A 13359-nucleotide genomic window follows, 5' to 3' on the forward strand; every position below is an offset into this window, starting at 1 on the left:
TAGCTCTCAATATTCTGGGAACCATTTTCTCTTTGGACTGAGGTTTTCCATTCAAATTTTAAACTTTCGGGATCTGTGTTTCTGTTCTTCTGCTAGTTTGAAAAAATCTACAAATAAACAAACTTAGCATGGAAATGGAAACAAGAAATGAAACTTCAGAAATTTTTACTAATTTACTTTCCAATTATGAATTGTAGTGTTCAAAAGAACCTTTTCTTTAGCTTTTAGGAAATTTTCCCAGGTTACAAGTTTTCAGAGCTGGCAGCCTCCTGGAAAACACATTTTACTGCTTTACTGGTTTACTGCTTTGCCCTTGTTCCCTGGTGCAGATCACACAGCAGATTTGGGAATATCTGGACAGATATTACATGGGAGGTTTTGAAATTTGAATAATTTCTAACATATTTTTGTAGAAATGGATGGATCTCCGTGGCTAGCTTTCATTTTAAAACACTGTCATTTTCCAGCAGAAGAATGTTCCTTAGAAAAATCTATAGTGCTCAGAATTTGCTTTTTAATGATTGCCAGTCCAATCCAGTTAATAGGACTAAAAGTGAAATGGAGTCATGAGGGGATTATTGACATTCAGTTTTGAAAATGATCACAGAATGTCTAAATCCTAACTGGTAAATTGCTGACACATACTGTAAGCTTTTCCAGGGAAAATATAAGTTGCCAGTGCTGACCTGTGTCATTGCAAAGCTGCAGATCCCATGCAGTACATTTGGTGGTGGTTCTTTCTCTAGATCTGTTTCTCCCTTAGAGGTAGAGTGGCTTCTCAAGACACTGCCTCTAGTGCACCATTGAATGTCAATTCTTGTGTGATGTGGCAATATGGTGTCCAAATAAAATTTTAAAACAGGAGATTATTTATATGGAGTTTGAAACATCTAAAGCACAGTCATTCACTCAAAATGTAATGTTACTGTTGGTATTAGTAATAATATGTTCACATATTGTGTTTCATCTCTAGGTTTTGGAGGAAAAGAAATAGTATTATTTTTATTTCACCACATGAGGGGGAAATTGAGGCAAGAGTGGTGAACTGATTTTTCATCACAACACATAGAATTGAAGACTGAGCCTCCAGTCAAGCGCCATCCATTCTCATCTGCAATAATAGGGTTTGCTTGAGTGCTCATATTCTTTTCCTGTGAATATGACTAATGCTATTAAAATAAAGATTCTCAAATATCTTACATGTAAAAATTGTTCACAAATATTCATATTTTTAAACAGCATTGCAAATGTGTGGGCGTTCTCAGTGTGTGCATTTTTCATGAATATCCTAGCACAGGAGTTTGTTGGCAGACATGTTGCTGTAGGAAACAGTTTGATTTTAATGTTTAATTTTAAGGAACTTCTACATAAATTAAATATTTGGTATGCACTGAGTTTTGACTTTACCTATACATTGTCACAATTTGTTCCTTTGCTCTGCCTGCACTCAAAATAAATTGGTTGAAATATCAGGTATACACAGGGGTATACACAGGGTAGTATACACAGGGTAGTGTTCAAAATTACACCATATCCCAGAAATTGCCTGTAGGCATTATTTTCCAAAGATTATTAAATAGTTAATGTTATAGATATTCATGGTTTTTGTACCTTCTGTTTGGAGAAATAGGGAAAAACCCTCTTCTGAATCCTGAAGAGGAAATAATTTTCTGTAAATGTGTCTTTTTTGCCACATGGTTAGTTAAATATTGCATTGCTGCACGTGTGACATTTGCTCCATCAGTCCAAGGACTGCATACAGTCTGTGCTGAATCCATGTGTTGGCAGTGCACAGCTCTTCTTCACTGCATTAGTCTTTGCCCCTTGGATTTAAAGCTAGTCTATGGGTCTCTGTGATCAGGTTCCTTTACACTGTGTAGTTAAGGGACTCTCTAGGGGCAGAGACTGGGAAGTAAAGGAGGTGAGGAGGTAGCCATCACCTTGATCATTCGCAACTGTGCAACTGGCCAGTTGCTGCAAACAAGCCAGCTCTCTGTGCTTTGGATGTGTGCAGCCGCTGCTCTCCCCTCCCCGGTCTCAAAGTCAAGCTCTGTTTACCACACTGTATCACTGCTTTTCTCATCGGTATCAGTAAGTCAAAATAGAGAAGAAATTTGAGAGCCTCAATGAATTACACAATTTTGCCTCAGCAAAAGTGCTATAAACCAGTTGTGTTCCTCTGCCTTCTGTAGGACAGCTTTTGTCAAGTCATGGCACATTGTTGCTTATCCCAATGCCTTTAGCTGTTGGTTTCATTATCATAAGCTTATTCAGATGCTTCTAGCTTTCTCTTTTTGTGCATAATAAGTAATTAGTGTAATTTAATATGTCATTGTTGTTGCTTTTTCCAGCATAGAATAATAATGAAAATCCTATATAAATTTAATCACACTACAATTTCTCTTACGCTTTTGTAGATCTCCAGGTAAGTCAGGAGAGATTTGGGTTTTGACAAATGACACTACTAAAAATTTCTGTATGTACTTATTAATAACAAATTTATGGCTAAAATGGAATCATCAGAGATTCAGCTTACAGTGATACTTTGGGATATCATAGAGTGAAATATGTCTTTTTCAGAAGCATGAGACAAAGCCAATTATGACAGCTTTAGAATCAGTGAATTAGGCAGTGGAAACAATCTAAGGATAAGTACTTGATGTTTAGTTCAGTTAATTCCAATTAAAGTCTTCACAGTTATTTTAAAATCTAATGTAAAAATGCGCTGTTGCTATTTTCTGTATTTTTCCTGAATATTTTTAACATAATTAATTTTATGAATATATTTGTGACATCATCTAAATTAAATATTTTTTTTAAAAAGCATTTTTTTGAGTTTTTGTTGTTAGAATCACAAAACTTTTCCGAAATATGCTTGGTGATTAAAAAAAAAAAATAAAAATGATACAAGCCTTTTATCTGTTTACATAAGCATCTCAGTGACATCACAGACTACTCATGATTTCCCCCCCTATTTACCGTGAGGTCACTATGTGCTTCTAATGTTTTAGTTTGCTGATCTCTGTTGTGCCTTTTATCTCTCATGTGTATTTCTCCTAGCATATGGACATATATTAACATCGTTTGTTTACATGGTTGTGAAGATTATTGTTTTTACTTCTGAAAGAGGTAGTGCACATGTACTATGAGTAAACTGTGTGATAATCTATGTAAATTATGTGCACAGAAGCTATACTTTGCCCTTGGGGGAAATGCAAATTAGAACATTTTGTAGTTTGTTTGTTTTTAAATACATACACTTTTCACTTCAAGGCTCAGGACAGACTCCCTGTTTATTTTCCCATTGCTCATCATTTGTTTTTTCTTGTAAATATCTCAGCCTTTAATGATTAGCTTTCTATTTGGTCAGAGGAAAAAAAATGCTTGATGGGTGAAGTCCTCTGAACATAATGTTTGGTGTGCTTTATAAATATGCTGTAAGCGAATTATCTGCTTGTAAAAGGGTGTATAACACAATCACAACGCAAAGCCATTATAGTGATCTGACAGTCTTCATTCATTTTCTCTTAGTGCTATCTTGTTTTCTGTTATGTTAGTGCTTGTAATATTTTTATCCTGGATTGCTAAAAACGTGGAGTTAACTGATTTTCCATATATGAAGCAAGAAAAATATATTTATAAAAAGTGTTATATAGCACATTTGCAGTTCTTTACTGTCTTATTTAATAATATTTTTATTTATAAAATTATTTTAATACTCTTCAAATACCCTTTCAGAGAAATGTTTCAATGTTAGTTGTCTGATTCTGTTTTAAGTGAAGGAGAAAACCTGGTAGAGGTTGTCTCTTTAAATCAGATCTGCAGTGTTGATGGACCCTCTAGCAGGCACGGTAAGAACCATTCTCACCTCTGCAGCAGGGAGCTTGACCATATAGACTCACACATTCAATCAAAACGTTTTCCCTTTTAATATGCACTGTACCAATCCTATTCCCATGGTTACAGCTCGTGCTTCTTTGGTTGCTTCCAGTCTGTTGGAAAAGGAAAGCAGCATACATTTCTTGTACAGGAGTTTAAAACATCATGAAAGCAACCCTGTTGTGATTTGCATTTTAAATGTTTCTTTTTTTTTCTCGTTGTACAGAATGCTGTAGCAGTAGCTTCAGTTCATTTGCCACAGTCTGTCTTCTCTCAGTCTTCAGCCTGGCAATCTGTTGATAACTCCACTTGCAAGCTACAGTTTATTGTCTTTCGGAATGGAAAACTCTTTCCCAGCACAGGAAACTCATCAAATCTTGCAGATGATGGGAAACGTAGGACGGTTGCCACACCAGCTGTTTTTGCTAAAATAGGTGAGGAGTTGTTATGCATTATTTCCTTTAATCTGAAAGCTAAGGTATACTTGATTATGTAGAGAATAGAGTATACCGTATGCTGAGAGGCTGGGAATGGTCTGTTTCTTTAGCAGCAATGTTTGAATTTATTCCTATTTGCATCATTTTATTCTAACTCTTCTGCAAATAAAGAAATGCAACTGCTGTATGACTAGAATGCAGATTTGTGGTTACTATGTTTTTTGACTGTGTTGTTACGGAGGTTTGTTTCTTAAAACAAAGAGCTATAGGAAAAAACCTTGTTTTACTCTTTTCTTTACAATGAAAATTGCAATGCTAACACCGTAGACATTGAGAAAAATAAGACTGTCAGGGAGGGAGCAGTGCCCTGTTGCATGTATCACTACTCTCCAGTATACTTTCTGATATAATGGACATAAAACAGGTGTTAAATGTTTTTGTCTAAATGTGACATATCTTATATGCTACTGAATCATTATTTTGATTAATTATTCACCCAGGCAATTTTAATAATTTTATTTGATTCTGAGCAGTGCTCTCGTTTTATTAACATTTTTGAAATGCTTAAATGTGACTTTCAAAGTGCAGAATTTTCTCAGCTATTAATCATATGATGAAACTGCCATTTTTGCAGTTACATGGGCAATAGTGTAACACTGGCTGTAACTGAAGAATCTTAGACCAAAAAAAAACAGCTTTGTGAAGGTTGATTAGAACATTTGGACACATTATGAGACAGAAATGTTCATTCAGATTTATTTAAACTATTGCAAACTTTTCTGAATGTGAACATTACCCTTGATTTTGACTATTAAGAGTATATGTCTATTGCATTTATTTTATTTTTTTCCATAGTTTAGTGTATCTGATCTCTTTACACAACATTCATCAATAAAGGGTTTTCCACTCCATCTCTCTGATTCAGTTTGTTGCTTTTGCAGATGGGTGCAGTTTTGGAAACCTCACCAGCCCTCTTACTATAGGGTTGAGGCACTTTGCACGGGGTATAGACCCCATTGCAGCCTTCTGGGATTTTGACCTTCTAGATGGACATGGAGGCTGGTGGGGAGAAGGGTGCCACATAATTAGTTCTGCAGGCAATATTACCACCATTCAGAGTACACACTTCAATAACTTTGCAGTGCTAATGGTAAGTATATGACTTAGCAAATATACTTATTGCTCTCTCTTTCACCGTACTTATATGTTCTTTTTACATGCGCTTGTATCATTCTTACTTGTCAGTAACTGACCTTCTGTTTTCTATAATGTTTAGTATAAGACAGCCTTAAAGAAAGTAAGTTACTGCTAGTAAGTGAATAAACCTGCTGGTCAATTTTAATATCCAGAGACAGGCCTAATCAGAAATGACATTTAATTCAGTCTTACAAATGAAAGTTCCATCAAGGAATGATTAGTATGTTATGGTTATAAATTATGAGACAGGGTTTAAAAATGTATACTCCTGTGTGCTTTTACATCAGCACATCTCAGAGGCTGGACTGCTTTTGTTCCTGCCCTGCACTGTGTTGATCATACTAATTAGTTGCAGGCATACCGCAATGTTGAATCATTTAATAAATGGAAAGGAATAACATCTTCTGCTCTTTTAAGTAAGGGGACTGGTGTCTGTGTTGATCTTGGAGGAGTTTTAGTTTGTATACTGATTCTGATAGCCTTCTTGGTAAATTGCTGCTCGTGAAGAAAAATATTTCTGTGCAGTGCTAAGACATCAGCCTGCTTGAGTCTGTTCTCAGTCACACTCACAGTTCCCATTGCAGTTATTTAACTATCCTGTTTAACAGAAAGTTACCATAATGAAAGCAAAAAAAAATTATGCATGTAATAATGGCTTGTGGGAATAAAGGGAAATAAGGAAAGCAAATACAAAAATGATAAGGTTTCTAACATATAGAGGTGAAAAAATATTTGCACCATGAAATATTTTATTATAAATCAGTTGTAAGAAAAGATTAAACAGATATGTATTATTAATACCAAATTGATCCTAAATGCTGGTGCATAACTGTGCTGTGGATGCTGCTTGTGTACATTACAGAAATGTTTATAGTTGAGTAAATACTGTATTGTGTATATGTGTAAGGGACAGCAAACAGGCGACAGGAATTGCGAGGACGTGTGCAGAGAATACCAATCTGCTGCTGTCAGATGGAGCCCAGATGGCAGCCAATCATAGCACAAGGCTGTGGCACCCACAAGTTAAATGCAGATATTATCGTCCACTTCATAAGAACCGATTACTCTCAGAGTTACTTGAACATTTTTTCACCCATTCCAGAATTGTTCAGAATTTAAGAGCTATTCCTAAGATTTCATGACATTAAATATCCCTCATTTTCTACAGCTCTTGTGAGTTCCCTTTTTTCCCCAAGCCACTTGTTACCCTGAAAGTGAAACATAATTCTTCTTTCAGGATGCTTTTATAAATTTATTAAAGAAAGCACCTGTTGACTTTGCAGGTGCCACACCCAAAATGGCTTCCTCCTCCTTCAATGGTTGGGTTTAGCCTCTTCTTCTTAAACTTTGAGTAGTTATTAAATGCCTACTAATTGCCTGCAACCAATTCCATGTTTTTGCTGTGTTTGTGTAACTATACGGACATAAGGGTCACAATTTTCAGTTTATAAAGCCGAATGCAAATTTATATCAGATAAAAAGTAGCAGTTTGGGTTTTCCGCAACCGCAAAGACAGCTGAGGTACCTTTTAATGCTGATTTTGTACCTGGTATGTAATTCTGTTTTAGGTCTTCTGACTTTTGTTATTTTGTTACGGTAATTCAAGTTTGCTTTTCTTCCTGTGTGCATCTTTCATTTTTATCTGTGCAAGACAAGTAAATAAAATGTGAGGCTCAGTCTTTCTTTGCAATTGATAACGGTAGCGAATAATTTGTTCCCTATCTTGTATTTCACAGTCACTTTTAAGAAAAAAGATGTCTGATTTTAAATCATTTATATATTTGTATATATAATATATATATATATATATATATATATACACAAGTATGTGTTCCATCAGCTTTCTGAACAGCTATTAGAACACTTCTGTAACTTCATTTTGTTCAACCATTTTCATTCAAGTATTTTAATCTATATTTTGTGGCATAAAGTCAAAGTTTGTTCTCTTTAATATAGATTACACTTTTCTGGGCAGTTGAGTTCTCATACCAGAAAACGTATTTCATTGTTCTGCTTAGCTATGATTTTATAACATGAACAATATAAAGTGTCTATATGTTTCTTCTGAATTCACACCCACCTGTCTAATACATTTTAAAATACTAACAAATGGACAGCAAGTTCAAAATAGGTAGTATACAGTATGTAGCTGACGAAGTTTGCTAGAATAACATGATACTTTTTTTTATTCTTAATTCTCAGATCTATTAAGCTATAAAAATTCATAATTGATTATTATGTTTTGGGGTAATATCAGCAAACTAAAGAGCAGCAATATGTGTAAATTGAAGAGAAGCAATAAAGTAATAGTGAACTTGAAGGTTTACAGTGCTATCAGAATAATGTATCCTTCTGTGGAACAAGATGAAATAGAAGACTCATTTAATCTAGCTGTCCATTTTATGGCTAGTACATAACATATTCTGATTCATCATTTTTGGTCCTCATCATTTTAAATAGAAAGACAAAGTTCACTGAACTGTTATAAAAGTTGCTTCTGCTTAGATACCATAAAAGGGTTAAAATAAAGGTTTTGTAGAGTCCTTTTTTAGAAAGATGGTAATCAAGGATTTATCAACTATGATTGATAATTAATAAGCATGAGCATGCTTCAAGTGAGAGGATTCATGTAGAGCTATTTCATTTCTCTGTATGACAGTTGTTCAAGTGATGTCAATGAGAGAGAGTACAGTTTGGCATTTGAGTTGGAAAGAAGGATATATCATAGAATCATAGAATCATAGAATCATAGAATATCCTGAGTTGGAAGGGACCCTTAAGGATCATCAAGTCCAACTCTTGACACCGCACAGGTCTACCCAAAAGGTCTACCCAAAAGTTCAGACCATGTGCCTAAGTTCACAGTCCAATCTCTTCTTAAATTCAGACAGGCTCGGTGCAGTGACCACTTCCCTGGGGAGCCTGTTCCAGTGAATATATATGAGCTCCTTCCTCACATTGCTTTCACACTTTCACAGTGCTCTGAGTTGGGCCAGTGGATGGAAATGAAACACTAGTTCCAGACGTAATACAGCACTATCTTTTTTTGTGATCAGCTTTTGAATGGTATGACCTAGTGGTGAGAGTAAATACTGTGAAATAAAACTCCTGGGTTTATTCCTGCCTTTCCCTTCATATACTGTGTGTTTAGGCTAGTCCCCTACTTTGTCTTTTCTTCTGGTATCTGCAGGTTGGAAGAGAGACCGTCTCACTCTAGTTTCTTTTGGGAGGTGGCCAAAACGTTCTGAGGTATCAAACTATAAACCTCTGCAATTTGATTTTCTGATTTAGAGTAACATTATGAATTGATATGTTCTGAAGCTTAGAAATATAATTTACTAAATATTGAAGATTTAATATATCTAATTATAAATATTTGTTGCATAAATACTATGTATTTGTGCTCTTTTGTGATCAGAGCTGTATATCAATATTTTAATTTTTCAAGATAATTTATGTATGTTATAATCAATCTAGTGCCCTGTAGCCGAAGTACATGTGAGTAAAAACTCTTCAGAAGATAACAAAAATGTCCAACAGTAACATTGAACTTCAAAATTTGCTAAATATGTTTTGACATACTTTGTCCTTTGTTCTTCCCTTCATTTTTCTTAGAACAGAATGGCAATTCAATAGTGATGGATATTACTGTAATTGTGTACAGCATATCCTTTTCCCCTGACAAGACTGCTTTGTCAATAGTAATTTTCTCAAATCTGACAAATAATCACTAGCAAAATTCTTAAGTCTATGTATGTTTCTTCTCAATTAAGATAAAATGGATTAATAAATATTGTTAGCATTTTTTATTTTAATCTTGGAGATAGGTTGAACAAACATAAAATTGAAAAATCACAGAATCACAGAATTTTCTAGGTTGGAAGAGACCTCAAGATCATCGAGTCCAACCTCTGACCTAACGCTAACAGTCCCCACTAAACCATTTCCCTAAGCTCTACATCTAAATGTCTTTTGAAGACTTCCAGGGATGGTGACTCCACCACCTCCCTGGGCAGCCTGTTCCAGTGCCTCACAACCCTTTCAGTGAAGAAGTTCTTCCTAACATCTAACCTAAAACCTCCCCTGGCGCAACTTAAGCCCATTCCCCCTCGTCCTGTCACCAGGCACGTGGGAGAACAGGCCAACCCCCACCTCACTACAGCCTCCCTTGAGGTACCCATAGAGAGCGATAAGGTCGCCCCTGAGCCTCCTCTTCTCCAGGCTGAACAAGCCCAGCTCCCTCAGCCGCTCCTCGTAGGACTTGTTCTCCAGGCCCCTCACCAGCTTTGTCGCCCTTCTCTGCACCCGCTCAAGCACCTCGATGTCCTTCTTGTAGCGAGGGGCCCAAAACTGAACACAGTACTCGAGGTGCGGCCTCACCAAAGCTGAGTACAGGGGGATGATCACCTCCCTAGCCCTGCTGGCCACACTGTTCCTGATACAAGCCAGGATGCCGTTGGCCTTCTTGGCCACCTGAGCACACTGCTGGCTCATATTCAGCCGACTATCCACCATCACTCCCAGGTCCTTCTCTGCCTGGCAGCTCTCCAACCATTCCTCTCCCAGCCTGTAGCTCTGCTTGGGGTTATTGCGCCCCAGGTGCAGGACCCGGCACTTGGCCTTGTTGAACTTCATGCAGTTGACCTCAGCCCATCGGTGCAGCCTATCCAGATCCTCCTGCAGAGCTTTCCTACCCTCAAGCAGATCGACACACGCACCTAACTTGGTGTCATCTGCAACTGAAACAACTCCTTTCCTTTATTGTCATCATATATCTACTACTTCCAAATAACATAGGTGTGTTTCTTTTTTGTTTGTTCTTTTGTTGTTTGTTGAGTTGTTTTTTATTGCAACTGAAAGGAGTCATTCACTGGAAAAGTGGATGGCTATTGGCGATAATTACGGCTGAGGAGACGAAGCTGACAAAAATGGAGCAAATTTTGAAACCACTCTGGAAGCAAACCTTGTGTGAAGGTTTTCCTTGTGGAAAAATTGTGTGAAGGAGAAATTGTGGAGAGGCAATGTACTAGTAAGGGATCATGCCAAAGGAGTTAAAGGATTTTTCCCTTGTTTTATGAGCATTTCCTGAAAGACTGAAGCCTTTCCAAGCTGGGAGGATCACAGCACCACAAATACTACCTTTTCAGTATTTTCAATGTGACTGGAGAAAATTGCAGGATTTCTTTTACCTATTCATGAAGTCCACTCCTGAAAATAGTCTTCTAAATGTCCATGTTTCAGGGTTTCTCCAAGTTAAACAGCCTGTTAAACCGTTCAAGAAATTAATTCATGAGTCAGGGAAGTATTACAGAGATGTTATTTAGAAGCTTGATATAATTATGGTATTTGACATTTTCCCTATAGGAAACACAGGGTTTTCCCATAACAGACTGTTGAAAAGCCATTCAATCCTTTGATAAATCAGGCTGCTTTTAAAGAGGGAGTTTTAAGAATAAGCTTTTTGTAATTTTTGTTGATAAGCAACTATAGATGCTTCCTGTAGTGTAGAGCTAAGTTTCCAAGCTCTGTTGTCAGTCAGTGGCCTAGCAAAGATCTGCACACTCTTCACCTGAGTTTTGAGCTGGGATGTACTGTTCACATAGCAAACAGTGCTTAGGCCTAGTGCACTGTATTGAAATCAACTTCCCAGAAGGTTTCTGTTTTTTTTCCAGAATATTTTGAACGTTCTAATCTTTTGTACAAGCCTTAAAGTGAGTATAATCATAAGAGCAAGATCTCTTTAATTCTTTTCTCCTTGGATTTTATCTACTTTTCATTAAATTATACTGCATAGTATGTATTTTTTTGTGTGCTGTAAAATGCATAAGGTAGCTTGGCACTGGGAACAAAAATACAGGTTCATGTCCTTCAAAATGCCCTAACTTTATAACAAAGCAGGCCTCTGGCTCAAGCTCTTTATATCTATTTGCTCTTGCTTTCTGTTGCTTTAAGGGATCTTCCATTCTCAGTGGTACAGCTTCCACAACGGTGTAAAGGGATCCAGACTGTAAAGGAGCTCAGTAAAATGGCCCAACTCTTGGGTGATAGAGATGTAAGTTTAAGCCCTAGGATCTAGGTCTTCAGCCACCTTATTGTTTTGGTTGCTTCTAATGGACTTCCATTTTTTCAACATCTTCATTGTGCTGAAGCATTCCAAAGCAGACACGCTACTTGAGATTTGGTCTCGAAATGCTGAATAGAAGAGAATAATCACTTCCTTCAACCTGCTGTCTGTGGTTTTCTAATACAGCCCAATGGGTGGCTAATGGTACATGACACAGGGGCTCACCACAGATTTGCTTATTGTCTTATTGTCCAGCAATACCCCTTGATCCTTTTCTGTAAAGCTGGCTTCCAGTCACTTGTCTTGCAAACTGTACGGCTGTCAGGGTTCCTCTATCCCAGAGATGGAAAACTTTTATTTCTCCTTAATGAACTTCATGAGGTTCCCGTCAGCCCATGCCTCCAGCCTCTTGAGATTCCACCAAACGGCTACTCTGCCTTCTAGCATATCAGCTGCTCCACTCAGTGTGCATTGCAGTGTTTTCAGCTCCTTGTAGTGACCCAGTTCTTCACTTAATTTCCTTATTGTGGTGCTGCTAAGCATCTTAACAGACTTTGGCACCTAAGTGATTTTTGGTTTGCTTAAGTATGAGGAATCTAACTCTCACTGTAACTGATTGTTCAAATGCACTTCTCTTTTTAAGTCTCTGGGGCATGTGGATATGAATTCCTTGGGGAAAACAATTTCAAGTATCGTGCTTTAAACACAAAAAACAATTAGATTATACTTTCTTAGTTATATTGTTATAAGAAATATATCAAAAATAAACATATAATCTAATATCAGTATATGGATTTTTAAAAAGTTACAACACAAACTAGATTTCTAGTTTTTTAACATATATGATTTCGTGGAAGTACCAGGTATTTAATACTAGCTCACCATATCTTCCCTTCACCTTTCTCAGCATCTGTTGTTAGATATCTCAGGGATGCCCGTGGCATGTAATTCGTCTGTACCTTTTTATGCTTCCATATTTAATTTTAAGTGATCAGGAGAGATGTGTCTATTTTAGTTGATTTTTGCATTTGAAGACTCAAGTGAAACAGTCCCACTTGCACTCTGATATTTTTGTAATTCCCATCGATGGACAAAATAGCTGATAAAATATCTTTTGTCATTAATTTCCATCACTAATTTCTATCATGCCTTGTGAGCTACCGTGGTATTTACACCACATAATGTTATGAGGGTGAATGAATGATGATGTCTCATTAGACAGTATTTTACTGGTCTTGGAGTTGTACATAGCATTTCCTTTGTAAAGGTAACAGTTTTGTGTGTATTCATTTTCCTGTAGATAATTCCCATTTTTTTTCAGTACTGTCACCATTTCGGTCACTTCCAGAAAATAAACTAAACCTGCCTTATTTAAATCTAACATGCAATTATGCTGCTTTGCATACAGCATCAAAACAAAACAAAATAAAACTGTGTTTTCTGCATGCTCTCTTCCTCGGAGGATTACTCAGGGGAAGCTGACAAATCAATAAGATTTATTTGTCATTAAAAAGCAGACAAGATGAATCTATTGCATATCTGTAATGAAATCAGTACAAAAATCTTTAAAAATATATTCTACATTGGTAATACATGTAACACATTATAATACTCAAAAGTTTTACCACTTAATTGCTGTACAAGATTAGAAAAGAGATAAAAATGAAGATTTAAAAATGGAATTAGATTTAAGTTGCCAGTTGTTCTTGGTTCTTCTGCATGCAAAACGTCTGTATTCCTGTAAAACATATGGCATTTTCTTTTATATAAGTATTAAAACAT

At 36.5% G+C, this 13359-nt stretch overlaps 1 protein-coding gene across 5 annotated transcripts in view; it reads left to right on the top strand.

Annotated features, from left to right (window-relative positions):
• ADGRA1 (adhesion G protein-coupled receptor A1) overlaps positions 1 to 13359 on the top strand; it is a 278100-nt gene that overhangs the window by 214827 nt on the left and 49914 nt on the right. For all 5 annotated transcript variants that reach the window (XM_082765151.1, XM_082765152.1, XM_082765153.1 and 2 more), the window contains 2 exons: positions 4106 to 4313; positions 5258 to 5466. In XM_082765151.1, the coding sequence (XP_082621277.1) occupies positions 4106 to 4313; positions 5258 to 5466 (417 nt within the window). The remainder of the gene's footprint in view (positions 1 to 4105; positions 4314 to 5257; positions 5467 to 13359) is intronic.

Source organism: Aythya marila (assembly GCF_965140915.1).
Source record: "Aythya marila genome assembly, chromosome: 7".
NCBI classification, from domain to species: domain Eukaryota; kingdom Metazoa; phylum Chordata; class Aves; order Anseriformes; family Anatidae; genus Aythya; species Aythya marila.